Raw genomic sequence first — 23,572 nt, 5'->3', positions numbered from 1 at the left:
TTAGACAGGCAAATATGATCCAAATCGTGTTTGGTCTCTTTTTAATCAGAAAAATGTAGCAAACATGCTGAAAATAGGTTCACGCAAAAATATATTTGTAATTACTGTAAATAGTTAAAAACATGGAGCTGGGTTCCAAAACTTCACCAAAATAAGCAAAATAACAAATAAGAGAAATCTAATGGATAACGCATTTATAAGTGATTCATAAAAATGCAAACGAATGATGATACGAATGAAAAATATTGGCGAGGCAGGAGAGAAAGATCGATTTGAACAGAAATGTTTAATTACTAGTACATATATCGGAACGACAATGTTGGAACTTCAAAAGTACTGTTGAATCACCAGCATAATGAAGACAAACAGAACCGCGTGATAATCCATGCGAATCAATATAGAGTACTCCGAGATTATCCGTGTTATCTAACCCGAGCTACTCTGATCTGTGTTGATTCGAGCGATCTCAGTGTCAGCAACTTCGAGTCCCCCGACAGCGTTCCACTGTATAAACTTCAATGACTGTCATAGCTAACGTTGTATCATGACACATCCCGTTCCCTAGGACTGACGGCGTTCATTGCGACAGCTATGCTGACATTGTCAGAAGGATTTCAATTACTTCATCAGATGATTTATTTCTGCTTTAGCGGTCTCTCCTGTTCCTAATTCCTGTAGCAATGATTTCCTTAATATGAGGCAATCTGCGAGACAGATTAAACTGTTTAAAGGTTCATCCATTTTTCACCGAGATTATGACAAATTGTTTATAGTCTTGTAATACAATCTTTTGTGTTCCTGTTCTAGGACTATTTTTAATAAATGTTTCAAAATATATTTTTTATGGATCATAAAATACTTGTTCTACGAGAACACTTTTTAAATGGGTTACTAAGAATAACATTTCTTTTCGTAATAATTCCTCGGGAATATTTCTTTTCGATGGAACGTATATGTTGGAACAGAATTTTCTTAAAAATAATAGATAATTGATAGGAGTAAATATGCTCACAGCGCGCAGTTTCAGTCAAAAGAAAAGACAAAGCAAATTTGCAAAAGTTAACCTCTACGTTTCGATCCGGATTTGGATCATTTTCAAGAGAAATGCGTCTGAAAATATATACTAAATTAGTATCATTGGTATTTAACACGGAAAAGAACACTGTTTATAAAATGTCTGTTTATAAGGTGTCTTAAGGGTTCATTTTATAAACAGTGTTCTTTTCCGTGTTAAATACCAATGATACTAATTTAGTATATATTTTCAGACGCTTCAGACTCTTGAAAATGATCCAAATCCGGATCGAAACGTAGAGGTTAACTTTTGCAAATTTGCTTTGTCTTTTCTTTTGATCGAAACCGTGCGCTGTGAGCGTATTTACTCTTATCAAATATTTACGATCGTGAAACAACAAATTAATTATAATAGATAATTGTTTATTTCAATTCTTCGCATAAACTAACCCCAAACGTGTTATCTGTATATTGCTTTGTAATAATGACGAGTTTATTTCTATTTATAGTTTATTTGATTTTTGTAAGAATATTCTAAAATTTCTCATGGAAGCATTTTTATAATTTCTACAATCGTAAAAGACAAAATCGATAACAAAATGCTCTAAACATGTCACTTATTCATTAATTAACAATAAACCTGTGAACCGATCGAACGACTGGTTTGAAATTTTTTGTTTTTAATTATAGATATTATAGAAATGTATAGGACATGTGATTGAAAAAGCTCCACCTCATAAAAGAAATTAATTAAAAAGAAACGAAACTGTTCGGTGAGTTTAGCGTTATTTCGGATTAGCAATGCATCGTTCCGCACGACAGCCTCATCATCCATGGTGTTTGTCTCGGCGACTCATTTTCGAGCGTATCCGAAGCTGATGGAACTTGCGACTTCCCGTTGCCGTGACGGTGATACGGTTTCTTGCGAGTAGTTACGCGTTCCTTCGATAACACGATCTCTATCGTCTTTCTTTCATTCCCCGGGAACGCGAGCAGCCGGCGGGAAGTTTCTTATTGTTCCAGAAATTTCACCACAGAGAGAATAGCGCGTAACCGGTGAGCGATTTGCGAGCTGGCGCTCACGCATAATACTCGTGGCGGAGCACACGCTGGATTAAATCCGTCTGAGGATTTTCGGGCTGCAGACTGGAGTTGTGCGTGACACAGTGAGAAAAGTCGACGTAAGCCGGGAATCTGTAACTCTGGAACAGGCGGGGATAAACCATCGTTTCTTCATTTTTTAATGAAGATTAAGTAGCCCCATTAATAATTCGACGAAAATGTTTCGGCCATTAAAAATCTCCAAGTTCTGTGTGAATGGAGATGAACCAGCTTCAATTTACACTTTTCAAACGCTCTTCAAAAATAGTAGCACTAAAAATTCTCCCGTGACCCATTTTTGTTATTCATTGTAATTGTTGTTAGTCATTGTAGTCTTATATTTTAAGCAAATATATAAAATTACAATAGTACCTAAAAAAAAGAAAATGCATTGTTAGTTGAGGAGTACAATGTCTAATTTCGAATTTAATCTTAATTAAAAATCAGAAGGAAAGTAACGAATGTCAGTCACTTTGACCCACTAGCTTGCCTCAATCACTTGCCATGTAATTACACAGAATTTACTAAATATCGTAAATTTCTTTTACATTGCAATTTATATGATTCCGTAATGCATATTTTGTTTGGCATAAATGTAGTTACACATTAAATTTACCATTACTGTTAGGAAATTATCATTGCCAAGGAAATTCTAAAGAAAGAAATTGCATGGCAAAGAAATGGCGAATAAATCTGTTTTGTTCACGAGTGGTAAATAGCGTCTGGTTAAACAAATTCAATATTTCGTGCGCATGGAAATGTTCATTTTTGACAAGCGACTGGAAGGTTTCCTGCGACTGTGTGGTAGTTCGCGAGCAATGCCGTCTGGAAAAGGACAATGAAAGTTTCCGGGTAGAGATAGGGTTTCCATCGGTCTCCCAAAGAATTCCAGTGAATTCCCCGCACGGGTGGAGGGGGATCTAGGGATAGCCAATAGGGAAAAAGGTCGCAGCAATCGGTCGCGATCGGGATTGTTCGCGAGTTACCGAGTTCGAGTCAAGATTAATGTTAACTTCGCCGTAGGAGTTAATAAGTCCGAGACCGATAAATCCCGCTAACTCCTTCTCTCACGATGTCTCCCTCTCTCTCTCTCTCTCTCACCCTGTCCTCCTACCCTCTCTCACTCTTTCTATCTTTTTCTCTTTCCTCTCATTCTTCTCGTTCCTCCAATCCTTCGGGCTGCTCCATTACGGTTCCCCTTTCCTGGCCGTTCGCTTTCGCGCCCTCCCGAACCGTCCTGGGGCTTTGAGAAACTCGAAAAGTTTCGCGGCGAGAAAAAGCTGGCCGTATCAGGTAAGAAGCTCCGTTCCGAGAGTCCTTTCCAGGATCATTTCCTGCAGGAATCCGAGCCCTTTTTGTTGCGATTACTTGCGTCGAATAGTTTTCCCATTACAGATCCCCGCCCGGGAACAGCATTTACTGCAACTCCGTTCCCGCTGCAAAGTAGCTGCCCACGCCACGAATCCGCGAGCGAACCGGTAATAAGCGCGCCTCGCGATTCCTCCTTTCGTATCTATTAATGTTCATGACGCGATTGTTAATCCGACGATGCTCCGACTGGACCTTTAAAATCCGTTCGATGGACGCTTTCATATTAATGCACCCACTTATATCCAGAAAACGCTGCTATTAATCGCGAACAACAACGTAAGTAGAAAAATCGTTATTGGTCAGACGCACACACTTCATCAAATAATACCTCATGTCGAAAAATTCGAATAATGAACATTTTAACGTGAATAAAAATAATAGTTTGTGTAAAATTTAAAGGAAACTTGATAAAATCAATTAATATTTTAATATTGCAGTACTTTCTACGAAATTATTCTTAATAAACTCAAAATTTGTTGAATGATGAAATAAACTTCGTGCGAACAAATATCGTTTTTATGTTTACTCTATCGTGTGGAAGCTTTTGTAGTATAAAATTATTAACTGTGGAGGTCAGTGACCCCAGAATCGACACGAATCCCATTGGAAAGTTCTCCGGCAGTTAGAAACGCAATAAAAACACGCGCGACACGCGAATCGTGTAGAAACAATGGTACGACACGGTCACCTTTCAGGTTTCGGCGAGAAGAAATAGAACGGAAGTTGGCTGCTGCTGAGGAGGACTGTCTGGAAAAGCCCTGTCAGGGAAGCTGACGTTTAATTTAATAAATGCCGCGTCGTCGTGCTGTTTCTTTTCCCTTCTTTTCCTTAGCAAGGCCGCGGTGGGGCGTTTCCGCGCCATTTCCTCTCGACGTTGGCAACTGCCGTTCCGCTGCCGTGTAAAATTTCTTCGGAAAAACTGTGCAAGGCAACGCGCAGCTTATTAAGGCCGTCGAACTCTCGTAGGCGGAAGTTTCCACCGAGTTTGTAATTTCTGGCCCCTGCTAACACCCGTTTCCAGTTTTCGTATTGCCGTGTATGCTTCCGCCTCTCGTTCCCCAGTGTTTTCTCCATGGAACGCGTGAAATCGCGACCCTTTACTCGTCATTGGTTGTCCCAATCGAGTGGCTTTACCTTTCAGCTTTCTAGTTCTTTAAGTTACATAAAGAAATCATTAAAAGAAAGTTGTACAGATTTTTAGTATTGAAGGGATGTGTCATACTGATATCGTATTACATTATTTTATGTTTAGAATACTAGTGTCTTATGATTGAATATTTGACTGTTTTGTTGAAAATATATTTGAATTGCCGTAAAAAGATCAGCCATTAATTTATATATTTTATATGATAAAAGGATCATATGGTTCGTATAAATTTTGTAATGTAACAATTTTACGTTTAGGTGTGTTATCTATCAATACCATTTTCTATCAAAAGTTCTATGAACGTTGAATTGTTTATGCAACGTATGCAAATGTTTCTTTATCAATTATTGTAAAGCGGTACACGAAGCGATTCGTATAATTTTGAAGGACCAATGTTTCGCTGTTCCTGAAGATGCTAAAATAGAAATTGTAGTAACACACGATTGAAAAGCTCTCCGGCAACGAAATACAGTTTCCATTACTAGCGACGCACGTCTAATACCATCACTGTCAATTCTGTCACGGCTAATTGTGGACGGTTTAATGGAATTTCGGAGTACATATTCTGGAAACGTGTAAGCTCAACAGTGACAAATGCCGTGGACGATGTAGACTTGTAATTGTTCCGGAACTTACCGATGATAGTTGATTACAATTGAATCGTAAATTACATGGTCCTCTCTGGTTCTTGTCGACATCCATATGGATCATCGGACCTTGTGAATGGAATATTTGTTGGTGTTACAAACGAAGGGCATATTTTATGTATTGATTCGGTGCAAAAATAATGACTCTGTTCTTGAATTTTAGAGTTAGATATATATATATATTTTGATTCATTCGTTAATAGTTACGACAATTTAAATATTAACTAATTTCAATACAGTTCTCTCTCGTGTCCCATTCATTTTTCATTAAACAATATTGTTTGTAACTATTTTACAAACTGTTCGAAGATGCTGCGTGGTTATCGTTTAATTATTATTATGTTTTTACAGACAGCTACTACGAATGTAATGTGTTTTTGTGTGGGTCAGAAATAACCCAGCGTTATGTGACTGATAATTATGATAGTTAAATGTGTTTTATCTAACAAAAAATTTTGTCCATTCCAATATTCTATTTGATTAATTAAACATATCGAGCCGATTCGCAAATTGGCTGACACAAGTACGCGAGAATGTGGACAAGGAATCGGGGACAAGTATATCGCGCACGTGGGCACAGTTACGAAAGACGTGAGCGAGAAACCGGCGAAGAAACTTTCTTCATTTTTCGCCACGCCTCGATCGGGAGCAAAGTTTTCCCTGAAATATCGGGAGAATCAATCGCCGGCACGAGTGGCCCCGATCGAACGGCTTTTTCCACGCTTTCCCGCCGCCAGAGTTCCGAGACGTAACGAGCCAGTTTCGGTCGTTACCATCGCTCGCCATTCCATACTTTCCCCAAAAATTTGACTGTACGATTAGTCCCTCGAGATATTACATTTCATTGCGACGGATCAATTTTTCGGAAGCGGGTCTCCACCCTTGACAAGCGAAAAGCTAAAACGTGTCTCTGAAAATTGAAGATAAGTCGAATTTTTTAATTTCTGTTCGATTGTCTAACAATTTCAAATAGTTCTAACATTAAAGTCTTATTTTGAAATACAATATCTAAGTATGTTTCTATAACAATATTAACTTGAGTTATTTAACAATTTGCTAAGCTATATACACTTTTACAAATTCGAACTTTAATAAATGATTGTAACGAAACTGAAATGAAATAACTTTTGTTTCGTTTGTCAATGTTTCCACAGAATTAAAAACAGAATTTTATTACACAAAGTTTTGTTGACATTTACGTTTTACAAACGCATAAAACGCTATAGTGCGGTAATAAGTAATTTAAAGAAAAAGTCGGCTGTTGTAATTTAAATGCAGTTCGTTTATGTGCGGGGCGCCCAGTAGTCGCAGTCGACTTTTGTCAGACGCTGTCGCAACTATGAGGTTAGGATCTCCCAATTAATTGCAGGGAATCTTAGAATTAGTCGGCTCGAGCCACGTCATGACACGAGTAATTCTCGTTTGCGTTGCTCGGGCTTTATTACTAATATCGATCGAACTGAAGCACCGGGTGAGTTGATTTGGATCATAGGGTTCACTAGTCTATGCATACGCGTTCACACGTTTCTAGACGGTATCATTAAATAAACCGTCTGTGAAAGGGGCTAGCGTCTGGAGACGTCGGTATTTACTCGATCTAGACACTTTCCCTGCCGAATGTTAGTCAATATAGGGAGAAATCATTAATCATGAAATTGTAATGTATACACTAATGGTGGTCCTTCGACAATTTCAATCGAGTTGCGTCCAATTACCTGTACAAAATGAGGTTATGAAAAAATTGTAAATAATTATTTTTGCAATTTTCACATCCAATAGTATTTGTTGTTTTAGCTTATTTTAATAAATCCGAATTGTAATAACCTGTTTCCACGAATACTATTTTATGTGACACATGCTAACCATTAAAATTATTCATTTCTTCATACTTTAAAAATTGAATTGTTATTTGAATTGACTCCACGAGATAGACAGGGTGAAGACACTAAAATAAGAATAATTCAGTACCGATATCCTTTGAAATAGCGTCTGCGTTTATGATCGCTGAAAAGCTTAAAGTTTCCCGAAGAGGAAATGCTCGGTTATTATAAAATTAAGAGTGCCGTCCTTGTTTCGATCGAGTCGTTCGCGTGGCAAATTCGTTTTTCCACGGCGCCACCTGACGCCTATCGGTTTATTGAGGAACGAGGGTGGCCGGGTATACGTATTTCGTCTTCGCCTCGGTATACAAGCGGAGGAAACGGAAAATCGAAAGTGCTTCACCGCCATTTCCGGCGGCCGCACTCACGGACGCCGTACCTCGGGCGTTGCTGTCGAATGCAAAAAAGGAGAATGAAATATCGCGTCTGCGGGCACGACGCGTGAAATTCTTCCTTCGAAAATAGCTTCGATATACGAGACGGCCGGGCCCCGGTTTCCATATACAGTTGTAAATCCTTTCGATTTAGGTGCTACCCACCGAAAATAACAATTTTTCTTTCCAAATAAACCGCGCCTGTTTATCTTACCCGCCTTTATCCTTCGACCATTCATGCTCCCAGCCCCGCGTAATTGTCCTCCGTTCGATATACATACATTGTGCATCAAAAATTGGTACCGAATTTTTCTGATAACGTAAGTTGCAACGATATGCTGGAACAATTTCTATTACTTTAATAATAAAGTACGCACATAAGTTCGTGAATATAGCACTAAAATATTAGACACGTTAATGATTTAATATTGGAAAATAAGGTAAATATATAGAAAAGGGGACTCTTCACAGATTTCAATGACTTTCTATTTTATTTACTAAGTCGTTCGGAAAGTAATTTCGTTTTTCATGTTCCATTTGTTATTAACAGACTACATATTTTTATGCATTTACGACGAGGTTTTGGTTCGGTGAAACATAAAACAGTAGAAGAGATTAGAAAAATTTCGGAATACTCTAATGTTGTTTTTAATACGTAACGAAGTCATTAAGGGATGAAATCAATTTTCACTTTATTCCTGCTGCCCACAATAAATGCAGAACATTTTTATGCATTTATGAAGAAACTAACCTGCTGTTTTCGCTTTTCTCAACATTTTTTTATATGGTGCAAATTTCATTTCAAATGAAGTCGTAAAAAGCCATCCAACTCAATTCTTTGCTATTAGAAAACGGAAATTCTACGAGCATGGTAAATGGTAAAACATTTTCCCATAACTTTTGATTACTCACATATAGTATTTACAATCTAGAAACTTTAAATTTAGTGTTTCAAGCATAAACAAAGGTGTAGACCACACTAGCAAATATTTATTTCGCATTCAAGTAGTTATTTCATTGAATAAAAATTGATTTATATTGTAATTGTAGCTTAAGAACTTTCCGAACGAGCTAGAATTTAAAAGTTACTCGTTTCGAGGATGTATTTCGATTTTGAAACCGCCCGTGTCACACCTATTTTACATCAGGCAGTTCAAAAGGACGAATCGCCTCCCCTAAACATCTCACGGTAAAGGAAAATGCGGTTGTCTACCTAGTTCCGTGTCAGTACGACTTTTGACACACTTTCCGGCCGTTTCAGACAAAACCAATATATGGTGTAGTAAGCCCGAGGCTTACAAGACTCCGTCAATTTTTCACGTACCGCCTTGGATATCCGGTACCCAGGCTATCTCGGTGTACGATGCACATTCTGATACCGTTTGATGGGCTGTCTCAGCGCAGATGGCGCGACTGTGTACAATGTGCAACCCTGATCCATGTTCGGAGGAGTAATTTCGACTTTCCTTTGTTGGTTCGTACAGATTTGTCATGTGAAACGTGATTTATAGGGAAGTTCCAGGTTAACTAGTGGCGAGCCAGCCGGTCAGCAATATTATGTTTATATTCGCGACAATTCTGCAGTGATCGACTGTACTGAAATTCTAAACTCCTCAAAATTATTGATGCAAAGATTTTACGTGCTCCTTTAACACTGAACTTACCATGCTCAAATGATTCATCTCAGTATCTCACAATTATTGAAATTACAAAAATGCATTATGTGTTTTTCAAGTTTTGCAATGAAATATAAAATAAATTGAATATTGTTTTTTTTTTCAATTTGGAGCATTTTAAATTATATCGAATGGACCTAGGCTGTTTCAAATTTTATGACAAACCTAATTGTTAATTTTGAAAGTGGCTTAAGTCCATTCTTGATAAGAAGACACATATTATTCACTTAATAATTGCTATTATTTTAATAGGAATTGTAAATTTAACTCTCTTAGATACACTTAAGGAGTGTGATAGATTGGTATCCTATACGTATATCTTTCATTTCATTCAAACGCAAACTCTGAAATATCTCGATTTAAATTTAAACGGACTTATGCCACTTTCAAAATAAATGGCTCATATATTAGTACAGAGATTGATTATCTGCGTATAGTTTATTGATATTGCATCTACCGCGTCGCTCCATTCTGTTACCATTATAGTTTGTAGAATAATAATCGGGCCGGAGCATGTTCGATTTATTCAGTGCTACCCTGAATTGCTGTCGCGAGGAAGAACGTTGGTGGACGTCGCACGCAGAAACGTCCACGCGTAAAGACGTCCGCGGTGCTAGTGTGTTATCCACCGTTTGTGGGAGTGGCAACACGTGTTTCCCATGTGTGTCAACCCGCAGCCCCGAGAAAGGGGAATATCGGCGCGGTATCGGCTTGCACGAGTTCTCATAGAGGTGGATTGCATACATATCGCCGGTTTCACAGTGCCGCGTGGCACGAACTGCGCCGGACGTGCACACACCGGTCCACGCACACGATCCCGCGAGCTCTACCTCCAGGACTTCCTTGGATCTCGAAGCAATTTCGCCTAAGTGCCGATAAATACTTCCACCGCGGATGATCTTGGCCGTGATATTGGATTCTTTTGATGTTTCAATCTCGCCCGTCTTAATTCGCAGTTTTAATGGCCACTTGATAGCGAATGCTATCCTTAAGGGAGGATATGGACTGCTCAAATTACATTTCGCAAATTGAATCTGTGCAACCACCAATTTGGATTCACAGTGCAGCGACAAGCTTGCGTTCATAAATATGTATAATCTACTTCTACCTGTTCTGTGTATTACGTTTAGTTGAGGAAACAAGCTTTAGTTAAACTTTCACTTTTTTCTTGGATGTATAAAAGTGTTAATTTGTTTTTCGTTGAGTTTGGCTCATAAATAAATGGATGGGCCTTTAATGGTATCAATTCAATAGTTGAACATTATAAAATGGTAAATTGATGTCGTATAATAAGTATTTGAATTAAATGTACATACAAAAGGGTTTAGGAAGTACGTACACTTTCCAGCTCTGCATTGACTTAAAAAACAGTGTTAAACAGTTCTGGTACTTTAATTAACGTGAGTGTTGCCGCGAGAATTCGCTAGACGAAATTCATTTTTCCGAAATGAAAACGTGTACATTAAAATTAGTGTTGTACGTGAAAGCATGGCTAAATTTTACCCCTGGAAAGTGTATCTAAAATTCAATCCCCATCAAAACAGAATTTCGACGAAAATAAAAGTTTGTTTCCACGGTAGATCTTTGTGTTCCTAAAACAGAATTATCTGTCTCCAATGATTTTTCGCGATAGGAGAAACGCATCATACGATGCGACCCGGACGGTGAATCCAGTCGGGAGAATGATTCGTATTTAGTGGCGATATTTCGTGAAAATGCTTTCATTAAAAAGTTATTTAACGAGGAATTTTCCCCGGGCATTGTACGCAGTCCGCGTACAAAACGTTGCTACGCTCATCCGTTAAAGTCTGGAAAATATGTAATTGCTTGTTCCGCGGAACGTACTTCCGTGTGCCGGCTATTTGTTCTGCGAGCGTGCCCTACGTTTAACGGATCCATTGAGACAGATACTACTACTGACGAAAATAGATATTAAAAATTTCAAACAGTGGAACTTTTTGCCGTACACGTGCTAGTCCAAACTGATGAAAATAATTATGGTGAGTTCTGCAAATGCTCACGTAAAGAACAACACCAATAGAATACCTACGATTTATGTATGAAACCATTAAACATTTAATTAACTTCAATGCAGCCATAGTATTTATTCATTAGAATTATGATATCATTATTGTAAAAGAAACACCCTGCGCTATTATGTATCCACGTACAGTAAGGAGCATAACTGATTCCACACACTCAAAATCAGAGTAACTTTTATATGAATGGACCAAACGACTTCAATTTCTCTGTAAGGTTAGAAGAATTAGTTTAGTAAACGACGTTGAATAAATAAGTTGAAAAAATGCAATTTGGTCGGAATTGTGAAGAACAATAGTAAAAATTGATTTTTACGACTTTTTTAGCTGGGCCAATAACCAAAATTTGAAAGATGTGTTTGGTCAACTTGTATAAATTATATACGCTCTGAAAATTTCATTGAAATTGGTTAATTGGTTTACGAATTATAAACAACTAAAAGTGGTAAAAAGTCCGAAAATCTTGAAAAATTGCAATTTTTACCACTTTTGATCGTTTATAATTCGCAAACCAATTAACTAATTTCAATGAAATTTTCAGAGAATACATAATTTATACCAGTTAACCACCAGACACATCTTTTGAATTTTCGTTATTGGTTGTAAAAATCAATTTTTATTATTGTTTTTCACAATTCCGTTTCTTAATTACACGTTTCGATCTCTCCTGAGAAAACTCATCCACTCTACATTATAAAGATAACATTTGTGTAACGTAAAGGACTGTACAAATAGGGGAACCCTCCTTATCAAGCCGTTGAATGCTAAATTTTTTAGATGAAGCAGAGAAAGCTTTGCAAAAGCATAAAAGCCAGCAGTTTCCCGAACCCAAAATCGGATAGACCGCCGAATTTAGGTCCCGCGATAATGAAACATCTCGTATCGCGCGCACCGAGCGACAATCACGGGGTAAATGGTTGATTCCGCACCGCGCGGACGAACGACTCTAATTAAGAAACAATTTCGCGGTGGTAATGAAATCCTGGTTTTCCGGGGCGGTGGATAAAATTTGACTGTTATCGAGGGTAGCGCAAGGGACCGATGTACCTACGCGAAATTCTGCTCGGAGTCCTTATGAATCGTTGCACCGGCGTAATTACACCGTCATTACAACAAGTAATTTCCGAAGCGGAGTTGGCGGCAGTCTTTCGGTAGAACCGCGAGATATTTCGACGGTGCCTGCGGCGGGATTAAACGCGATATTTCTGTACCATTGATTTTTATATTAATTCGTCTCTCGCCTCTGATATTTTTTTCGACGTTTTCCCTGGGCGCGCGGGCGCGTGTGTTTCGAACACGACGGCAGAAATTTAAAATGCATTTGTCCCTCTCGAAAAATCGTTTTCCCACGAACGGCACGGTACGGTGTGTGGATTACCGTAAATGCATATGCGTGACGAATTACACCGGCGAACGAACGATATTTCCGCGTTAATATATTCAAGCGGGCTAGCCGGTAACAAAACAGCGATGCTTAAAAAATCCTCCGAACCGTAACGTATATTTAATTGCAAGAATTATTGCGTTCCGACAGCGGACGTTAGTTGCAATTCATATCAACGTTGACAGGGTTTTAGCCGGTCCCGCAGCTGCACCGCAATAACGCTCGGCTCCCTAAAATACATATTTGTCGCCAGTACACACGATTTTCTTGTTTTTCCTCCTCTTTGGCAACGGAGTCCGTCGGAGATAGGATAAACATTAAGTTGTCGGCGGGATCTTCCACCCCACGAATACACCACAATATTTCCATTCGAGCTGATTTGAAGTTGTTTCGCCATGGTAATTGCTTCGAGTGAAACCTCCAATGAATTATTGCGAAACGTTTCTCTGGGCGATATTAAAAATTCTGGCCTGGTGGACATTCAAATTTTTATGGAATCGAACAACTTGTAAATTATTCATTTTTAAAATTTCAATATTTATTTTTAACAGCAGGAAGTCTTCTGTGGTTTCTATTTGTTTGGACCAGTTTACTGACGTGAAAATTTTATATTCACGTAATTCGTTACTAGTGAACTAAATGGAATTTTGTATTTTATCACTAAACAATATCTTTTACATTTCTTATTGTGTACAAATCAGATTTGATTGCAATTTCAGATGTGATAACTTTATTTAATCAGAAATATCGAGCTTGATAAGCCAAACGAATAAAGGGAGCTACAAAATAATATTAATTATTTCATATTTAATATTATTATTTATTATATATTATTACTATTCAATACCCACGTTAACAATGTTTAAGAATCATGAACTGAACCATGAAGATTCCACATCAACTATCGAGTGCCAAGCACTATTGTTCGCCTGTCATCTCCTGCGAAGTCTGGACGGAAATTCTGATCTTCACACAGATAATTCTGTCTTCTCCTATTGTATATTCTAATAACAACGAGCGTGTCGGAGAAAAGTTGACATTTCGTAGAAGCCAGCGTCTTCTATTCGAAGAAAAATATTGGGTCAGTCATGGCCGGGTGAAATCCTCCGGTTCTGAAATAACGGAAATGATCGGTGGCCCATCGTAAACTCTGCTCGGCATAGCATTGTTCGCCACGTGTCTATGATACGTACCATAACGAGGACAACATTGATACCGGGGGAGCACACTCCAGCATAAGCATTCGTTTTCGTTGTCGCTGTCCGCCTTGTTCCGGAATTCATCCAGAAACTTGTAATTATTTTCAACATCATACGTGCAGGCGCAACGGATGCGGAACCTCTTCATTAAAGGAAGCCTAGGAAAGGATAATTAAAAGTTTCACGAGAGGAACGTCAGGAGTGCCTAGTATGTTGCGCAACTCGGGAGACCCTGAATTTCCCTGTTATTTGCTCCTCGAAATTGCCCCGACCCGACCCGGCCCGACGCAGCCCGGCCCGTCCTGTCCCGTCCGCCTTAACCTCGATTCACGTAAGTCTTCCCTCCTTGAGTCTCGTTGTCCCGAGAAACCTCGGATCGGGCTGATTAGCGCTTAGACGTTAATTACAGTTGTCTCGGCCCGCGACAAAGTCGACGAAAGTTCGTGACCCGGAGAGTGTAACGCCCGAACACGAAATTGTAGTCGGATCTCGCAATGGAACGCCTTTCCACCGGGGGATTCAACCTAATCTTCTTTCTTGTTGCCAGCCATTCGCGCGGGTACATCATGTTTTTGTTCTGGTTCAACTTGAAGTATTCACTTGAAACAAGTTATAATAATAATTTTGTAATAAGTTAAAAAATTGTTCATTAAAAGACGCAAATAAAATGCAAATATTAACCACGACCACCCGGTATAGATAATTAATGTTCTAGGATTGAGTATGTGACATAGGTGGTGGTTGATGCTTGCTCTTTAACTCTTCATACTGTACATACTGTGACTAATTTCACTAATATTAATCCTTTCTCTTTTCAGACATGTCTTACAAGCCACAACGACCTATTATCGAGGGTGAGTCTCCGTTTCCAATTTTTAACCTAAACTTTACACTAAAATTGAGAAAGAGGATAGAGAAGCAAAAGAAAACTATGTATTATACCATTCGTACTTTTTCTCGATTTTTGTCCATTTCATCCTCTGCGATCAAAGCCAGTTTTGAAATATCTAAATGTTTTCTAATGTCATTGTTGAATACTTTCAGTCATATTATTCGATAACATTTTTCATGAAAGTGTTGGAAGTAACAATAACTCGACATTATTTGCAAGTCAAGATTGCTAGTCAAGATTGCGTCAGTGACAAAAATAGTTGAAACGATCATGTTTGGTGGAACATGATCTGTACATGTTCACCACCCTGTACATGATTGACCCAAACTTTTAGCAATGCATTGAGACATTCAAAATGGACTTCTTGACATACGAATTAAAGATCGCTGTGACCAAAGGTACCATTCATCAATTATTTTATCATTTGTGTAAGCTTGTGACAAAGAACTTTCATATATTCCTGGGATGGTAATAGACATAATGGTTTAAACACTATTTTGCTGCAGTGTATACAATGGCACAAGAAACAGATGACGTATCCGACACGTCTTCATACACCACGCGGTTAATAAAGTGCATTATACGGTTTTGCGTTGCATAGTCATTTCGTTCGAGTGCAATCAAAATTTCACACAGCAGTGATACCGTAATAAATGCGCTCGACCTTAATAAAGGTAAACGGTAGGAGCTGACAAGCCAGCGAGGCGTTATGATTGCTCGACGCGAAAAAAGAAGATCGGGGGGAATGGCTGTCACAGAAATCGCGATCCAACGAATGGAAATCTACTCGATCACGCGATGTTTAAGAACGCGTTATCCGGGAGGCGGACGGACACGTGGCTTCGTGTCTTTCAAAGTTGAGCACGACTCAATTACGCGAAACGCAGCGGTGAGCATAACTCGAAATTGCCCCCGATCGGGAACGATCACGCCATCGCGTTCGCAAACACGTCGGGAATCTTACCGAGTTAATTGAACGACCGATTCATGGAAGCAGTTCGTTTCCTTTTCTCTCCGTCTCTCTCTCTGTATCTCTCTTTCTCTCTCTCCCAACCTCGATCACGTTCGCTTCGTCGCCGGGGTGCATACGCCAACCCGAGAGGCCGGCAATTTTTCAGCAGGTAAGCTACGACAATGGTCACACATAAATACCTGGAATTACGTAAAACATTGCCGCTCCACAAATCGCGAAACTGCGCCAGCGCCGCGCCGCGCGGACGCGTCCGTAAAACGCGTTTACATTCGACGGTTTTTGTCTTGTTTATCGTTCGACGCGGTCGATACTTTCTCCCTGAGATTGGATATGAACTTCCGCAGCAATTCTCCGTTCTAGTTCCGATTTATTTATTAGAACCCTTTAATAACCTCTGAGCTGACAAATTTTAACGAAATTACTAGAACCACAAGAAACAAATTATTTTTATTGACAAAGTATCTGTAGTCCCTTCCACACTGCAAGTACAAAATTAAATCGTATAAAAATGTATTTCTTCGTTAATAGAAATTGTACAATTATCCATCGATATTTTTTCTGATTTCTACTTCAACGAAGAATGTTTTAATGGTCCACTGATGTTGTTGCTATTTTCGAAGCTGTAATTCCTCTCCGATACTGTCCGGAAGTAAAGGTTTCAATTTCCATTTACAAAAAAACAACAGCGATTGTGCGGAAGTGTCTCCATAGAGAGCCATTAATCCTTGCGTAATCAATTTTCTTCACAAATCAAGATTGCCGGCAATAGGCCCATTGTGCTTCGCAAAGTGAAAACGTATTCAGCGGCCCTTATTCGAACAGAGGCGTTTCGATTTTTATCTTTTGGCACGGCGTAAAGGCATCCACTTTTACAAAACATCGATACAAATCATCCTGTCAAACGCGTAATCCGAGGGCTCTTTTTCAAACTCCGCCAATGTCCGCCATTGTTGCAGGTGCATTGTCGGCGCACTTTGTCCGGGCATTTTCGTTTCACTCCGATGCCTCGAATTTGAAAATCACAGTATTATCCGGCGTGCGCGTTCCCGACAGATATTTCTGCATAAATAAAAGAACGTCACTTTGAATCAGGATGTGTAGTCAACAGTATAACACCAGTCTGGAACGGACTTGACGCTTCCATCGCGCAGGTGCACTCGAAACGAAAGAAAATGAATGGACGTATCGCGTCCTCGCTTTTCTGCATGCTACGTATTTCGGTTTTTTTACTGACATCAATACTTTTCCATCATTTCCATCAATGTCACGGAATAATTGATCCCGCGGTCTTTGCAATTGGCCGTGAGAACTGATTGATCGACAATATCAAGGGAATTCAATTCATCAAAACACTGTCAACAATTTGCCGGATCACTACTGTAAATTGTACACTTACAGAATATAATATTGCGAAACCAGAAACCGGACTAAATCTGTCACTCCTATTAACCTTGTTATTTATACAGATACAACAAAATGTTTGGAGAGAAAGTTGTCGTATAATATTTTGAGGAGGTTATAAGTCTGTGTGGGTGAAGGTCATCTCAAGATCATATTTTCTAAGATCTTAAGAACTTGATTCACGACTTTTTTGGCTATTTTATAGAACAGAAACGAAGAGTATGTTCGGTTCTATGATGGTATAGCTTATATTCTAGAGCAATTCTTAAGACGTCATCGGAAAGGGGAAGCTTCAATCTTTGAATCTGCGGTAGATTCAATCAGATGAAAATTTTTTTAACGTTTTTACAGACCATTAATCTTGCATCATTTTTGGGTAAAATCATGTCTTCAATTTTTCATCTGCTGCAATATACAAAAAAAAATTCATCAAGAAATGAATGATGCGTGATAGAATTTAGAGTTTTCGAGCTTTTAAATAAATTCAAGCTTATTGCTGTACTATTTTTTGTCGGAATTATCACAGTTCAAAAGTTAGTGTTGAATTTATTTTTGGATCCAGTGAATACGAGGATGAATAAATACAAAGTATATAAATCGATTATCAGAGTGAAAGATTTGAGGCTTGCAGATACTTTTAAAGCAATCAAAAGTTTCTAAAAGATCGTGACCAACTTCGCGAGAAATCGAATTACTAATCGATAATTGTACCAGAGCTGTTTAAGTGATAAGTTGAAATAGAGTGGAATACAAGCAGATTTCGCGTGAATATTGAACCGCGAAGAGGTGGTAAAATTGTTCAGCGGGTTTATCGAGCAAATTTGAGGATGGTAGGAAGAGTTAAGGGCAATCGACGAGGAACGAAGGCAATCCAGGGAAGTTTGAGATTGTTAGTCAGTTTCTTACGTTGCGTTAATATTCAGGATTTCTCCGATTCTCTTTAGCGCGGTCGGCGAGCCCTAAGCTCGCCCGGTAAACCTATACAAACTATTGTTTCGCCGTCAGTTTTCACGGGAAACTCGACAGGGGAGGCGGAAAGAGAAATACGTGCGAAGTCAATTCGTTAGTTACAGACTCCGACTGTCTGGGGAAAGAGGAAGGTACATATTTGTACGAAGCACGTCCCCTTGTCGTTTCATAGTTACGACCGCTTGACAATGGTTTCGTTAATTAACAGTTCACGAAATAGGCCAAGCAAGCACACCCGCCCTGAAATTATAATGGCCGCTTCGGTATTCTATTATTTCAGAAAGAACAATTACGAGGAAAGAACAATCTCTGATACGGAGCGGAAGTTCGGCGCGTTAGTTTAAGTTTAAGCACTGACTCGAAATTGTTCAAAGTAGCGGAGGATGTACTGCCTCCTACAGGTGCTCCGACAGAATTGAGTTTCACTTCGTCGAGAATTGTAAGCGGGAAGAACGTTCCAGAAAGTATTCGCTTATTCCTTATTTGCCCAATTCTATTTATTTGCTGGATCTAACCTTTACTATACCGACTACATTGTTTATATGAAACGTTTTTCAAACCTGATTGTAGCTAGACCAAATTTATTGTGGACTATTCATTTTACACAATTCTTACAATTTTTAATGTTGTAAGAAGTGAAAGTGATGCAACAATGTTTCAACGGGAAAGTATCTGTGAAAATCAAATCTAGTTTGATAAACTTTTTTGCTTTCTATTATTTCTTTATAAAACTTTAGTAAGTTCAGAACATTTTTAACCGACTTCGAAAAAGGAGGAGGTTACTCAATTCAATCTGTATGTGCCTTTTGTTTTTTTTTTGCTATGTATGTTCACCGATTACGTGGAGATGGATGGACCAATCGGAACGAAACCTTTTGCATCTTGTAGAGTATGTCCCCGGGCTGGTCCCGTGAAAACAAATTTTACATTTTAGCCATCCTACGGTATTCTACAAATTCTGCTCGTTCCACCAAAAAGTGTGAATTAAAAAGATTTTATAAAAAAAATTTAAACCGACTTCGAAAAAACGCACTAAAAATTTCCATTTAATTTATGTGAACACACACGAACTTAAATACAATACAATCTTTTCGGAGGGGGCGCAAAATTGAAAATTTTCGGCACTGGAAATTACGAAAATCCTTAAATTCTTCTACACGCTTTCACATATTAATGTATCTTCTCTCCCCACCTACTGATTTCCAAGTCCACCATATTCCAATGAAATCATAATCAGCAACATCTGTCATTTGGAAAATTTTCAATTTTGCGCCGCCACCGAAAAGATTGTATTGTATTTAAGTTCGTGTGTATTCACATAAATTAATGGAAATTACTTCATACATTTAAGTGCATTTTTGAAGTCGGTTTAATTTTTTTTCTATAATTACGAATGTATAATTCCAGTAATTCCAAGTTCAAATAAGATGAAGCTCAATCGGTCGTCTACAAAATATTTTGAAAAGTGTAGATTGTTACCACAAAATTTTTAATGAGTTTAGACAAAATTGTTAAGAAGTTTTTTTGTATTACGTTTATGCTGACATAATGAAAGATACAAAAGCGTATAAAATTTTTACCGTTTCTAGCATTTCCAGTATGTGTATCGAACCAACATTGACTAGGCATTCTGAAGTGATCGCTGAAAATTCGAACGCTGAAACATTCAGGACCTCGGTGTGCGCTAATGAACGATGAGAGCTGTGAGGCTCAAAGGGCCCGTATAGATACCGGAATCACGAGAACTAAGACTATTTCCAATTACTCGACCACTCCGAAGACTGTTGCGGCTGATTTACGCGGAATTCAAAACTAATTGGCCACAGGCACTGTTGTCATCGAAACATCTGATGCTGGCCCGAAGTAACGGCGACCGTGGTATCCGGAATATTCCCAATTTCCGTATAACCATATTCAATATCCGGATGTTGAAACTTCGGATACCCGCAGTGCGCATTGCCGAAACGATCGTATCGGTGAACTATTCAAATAATGGTAACTGCACCTAACGTCCGCCTCGTCCTTTGCGCCCCCGAACTTCGGTAATAATTGATAATCGACATTCGCTGCGCTACAAATTTCACGCAGGCATTCCGTGGCCCCGAAACGCGTTAGGTGATTTGCCTGTTAAGACGATCCTGCGAAGCATCCTTCCTCTTCGATTATCATCCTTCCGGTATTCAGAATTTTGCAAGTCTGCTTATCGTCTTGATAATCGTATTGTATGATTCCGTGGTAGCTGACGTCAAAACCTAGCGCCGAAATCAAGAACCGTTTCGCAGATTGCTAACGAGCTAATTAAGAATTCCCAACATATTTAAACAGAACATTGAGGTCTGTAAACATATTCTTGAATTTTATCATTTGGAATTTAATTGGCCCGTGAATTATCAGAATTCAAATTCAATAATTGGACTGTGGATCTTGCTTCAAAATTCTTCTAAAAAACAAATTAAATAAGTATGTAGTCAAAAACAACATGAAAATGCTATTAATTTTGGTTTTTATTGACGTTTCCTTTTATTTTAGAAAATTTCATGTGTCATACGTAAATACGTGAATAAAGAAATGTAATGAATGAATTTCGAGACGAAACACATTTTTAATCCACGTTTTTCATAATGCAAGGTTGACAATTTTTATTATTATATTACGGATCTCTATGAGAATTCCAAACTTCATTGTTTTATGAAAACCAGGATGAGAAACAAGTACAAGTTATCAACTAAACAATTCCTTAATATAAACATAGAATATAAATATCATTAATGTTTTCTTGTAGTTTAAAAACGTGTACATGTTACAAACGCATAAGGATCTATTTATTATGTATAAAATCCGAAGTTCATCGTTGTCAAGCGCAAAGTTAACCATACTGATCCAAGCTGCGGCAGAAGTAAAGATGGCGTGTCTCTGACGCCAGCAATCATGCCGAAGTTAATACAGTATGGCAGCCATAACTCCTCCAAGTAAGGTAACGCACGCGTCATCCGTGAGATACATTTACGTGCATCGATGTAACGTTCGCCTATCGAGGCATTAGAGTGTTTGCTCGATGTCAGCGGCGCATTCTTCGAAGCCCCGCATTTCAAGAGCATTTTTCGAGTCGGCAAAATTCGCATACATCTCGCGGCATTTCGTGGATCTCGTGGCATTCCAATATGTCGAGAAATTTATTCCATTTACGAATGGCTTTTCCAAGAACAATTTTTATCGGGTCTCATCCCGCTCGAATTTCCGCTTCCGTTCCGCGGCGAGGGTAAGGAATCTTGCGCAAATCGGATAAATAACAGCATCTGGATAACGAATCTCGTCCCACTCCTCATGGAAAAATAATATTTCGCTCGTTCTATTTGCATCGTTGGCTCTGGTGTGAATTTTACATTAAATGAAACCGGAGGACACCGAGTCGATGGAATTTCATTGGGAATGTGTGCGAAATAGCATTTACTAACATTATTTACATTAATTACAAGAATTTAATTAATTCCAAGGTCATAGTGTACCTTATCATCATTGAACTCGTCTTGACATCAGCTACAACACTATGAAAAAAACGTTAATCATAATATCTGTTGATATCATCATATTGCTTCCTTTAAACGATTTCATTTCACTTTCGTTTATCCTCCATACCAACAGAGAAATTCAGGTGTTCTCTTTTCCGTGACTAATCCTGTGTATACTTAAATTTGTTGTAACGATGTACTGCTTTAAATTGCACTCATTATTTCATGAATGCATGAAATCCGCAATCTAGTAATGACTTAATAATTTTTATGGTTATGCACCGTTTTGATTAGAGCAATTATTCACCGTCGATTATGTCCATGTAAATGTACAAGTGAAAAAATCAAGCTATTCTGAAGGAAGCCTGGGAATTATTTCGAGAATAAAAATGATTGAAAGATAAATCTTTGTACAGTGAACATTTCCAAAACGCATTACTCGAAGTAACGTTAATCCACGAACAGACCGATGTTATTTACAAAATACGAGCATCATGACTAACATTCCCGGGAAAATGGTAATTTTCATTGTGTATCGTGCTCGCCGGAGGCCAATCGATGCTATCTCTCCTTATCTCGATGGGATATTTCATTTTATCTCTGGTGTAAAAGCCATCGATGGGGACGGCAGCAGTAGCAGAGGCGCGCTCGGATGAATTTATTTGAAGTAGTCGTTTTGCTCGCGCTTCGAAATTTAATTGCAAAATGATGCCGGTAGCGCGCGAGGCTCTCGAGTGTCTATGTGTGATGCGCGGGGAGTCGCACGCGAGCAATTCCACGCGTAGATGCGCCCGTGATTCGAGCGACGGTAATGCGTCTGATTCATATCGCGTCACGACGCGCTCTCGACGAAAAAATGGCCGAGCAGAAAATGTATAATAGTATGACCTTTTTACCGGACAAGCGAGATCTCCAGTCCGCCGCGTTTTTATTAGATAGAAGTCGTGAAATGGGACCGTGCACAAAGACAATTCCCTGCGCCGGAAAAAATCGGCCTAGCGTCGATCGTTAGGTTCTGTCGAGTTTTTCTGAACGATAATGACCCTCTTGTTCGAGAGCAATTGCTGCTCGACCAACTGTAAACGTCAAAATATCCTCGCTACACTTTAGATCTTTATGTTGGTATGGCACATGTGAAATTCTAACACATAGTTAGTAACTCGGAATGTAAGATAACCGGGTTACCCTTGGTTTTCATCGACACGATTTGACCGACAGTAACTTTCGCCGACACGGTCAAATCGTCGACAAATGTAATCACCGACAGGGTTTGACCGACACTATTCTATTTGTGTGTAATTATTGTACAATTTTGTTATGTTTTGTAGTCTATATATGTACATTCGTGCATTCGTTCTGTTTATTCACATTTTTTATATGCATTTACACAATTATGTTTGAAATTAACTGAAATATTATGATTTTTTATTCATTTGTGTATGCCTATTAATAAAATTTGTTTATTTGAAGAAATTCTGATTAATAAAGTAGCAATAAAAACTTTTATCTAAATAACAATGCTTTGTAATTCTCTTTATTATTTATTATGCAAGCAACTAAATGCATCGAGAACATAACAATGATAATAACGATTGATCTACATTAGAAAATACGCGAATTTGGTGACAGTGGAAATGAATGAGCTCAAACTTGCCGCTAAAGACAGATTGTCGATGAAAACATAGTATCGACAAAAGTTACTGTCGATCAAATCGTGTCGATGAAAACAGTGTCGATGAAATGGGTTGTCGACGAACCAATAAGGGTAACCCATCAGAATTTGTGGGACCGCAATTATATAAATATAATTGTTTTACAAACTTATGTATATGTTAAGAATACTATTTGATGACGTTCTATGATCACAGTGGAATGCACTTGAGTTGAAGAGACACAGTTGTCCCCTCTTTGCCAGTACCGGATTACTTTCATTAATTGTGCTGGGTAATGGGGAAACGGCGTCGAAGAAGGGGTAAGGTAGAGTGAGAGACAAGTC

General features: G+C 38.6%; 1 protein-coding gene across 5 annotated transcripts in view; it reads left to right on the top strand.

Annotated features, from left to right (window-relative positions):
• Window positions 1-23,572, top strand: part of LOC143207819 (agrin-like) — a 580,688-nt gene that overhangs the window by 121,382 nt on the left and 435,734 nt on the right. For all 5 annotated transcript variants that reach the window (XM_076421623.1, XM_076421620.1, XM_076421622.1 and 2 more), the window contains exon 3: window positions 14,651-14,686. In XM_076421623.1, coding sequence (XP_076277738.1) covers window positions 14,651-14,686 — 36 coding nt within the window. The remainder of the gene's footprint in view (window positions 1-14,650; window positions 14,687-23,572) is intronic.

This window comes from Lasioglossum baleicum, chromosome 4, assembly GCF_051020765.1.
Source record: "Lasioglossum baleicum chromosome 4, iyLasBale1, whole genome shotgun sequence".
NCBI classification, from domain to species: Eukaryota; Metazoa; Arthropoda; class Insecta; order Hymenoptera; family Halictidae; genus Lasioglossum; species Lasioglossum baleicum.
Note: the sequence above shows the minus strand (reverse complement) of the source record. Positions and strands in the feature narration are given on the sequence as shown.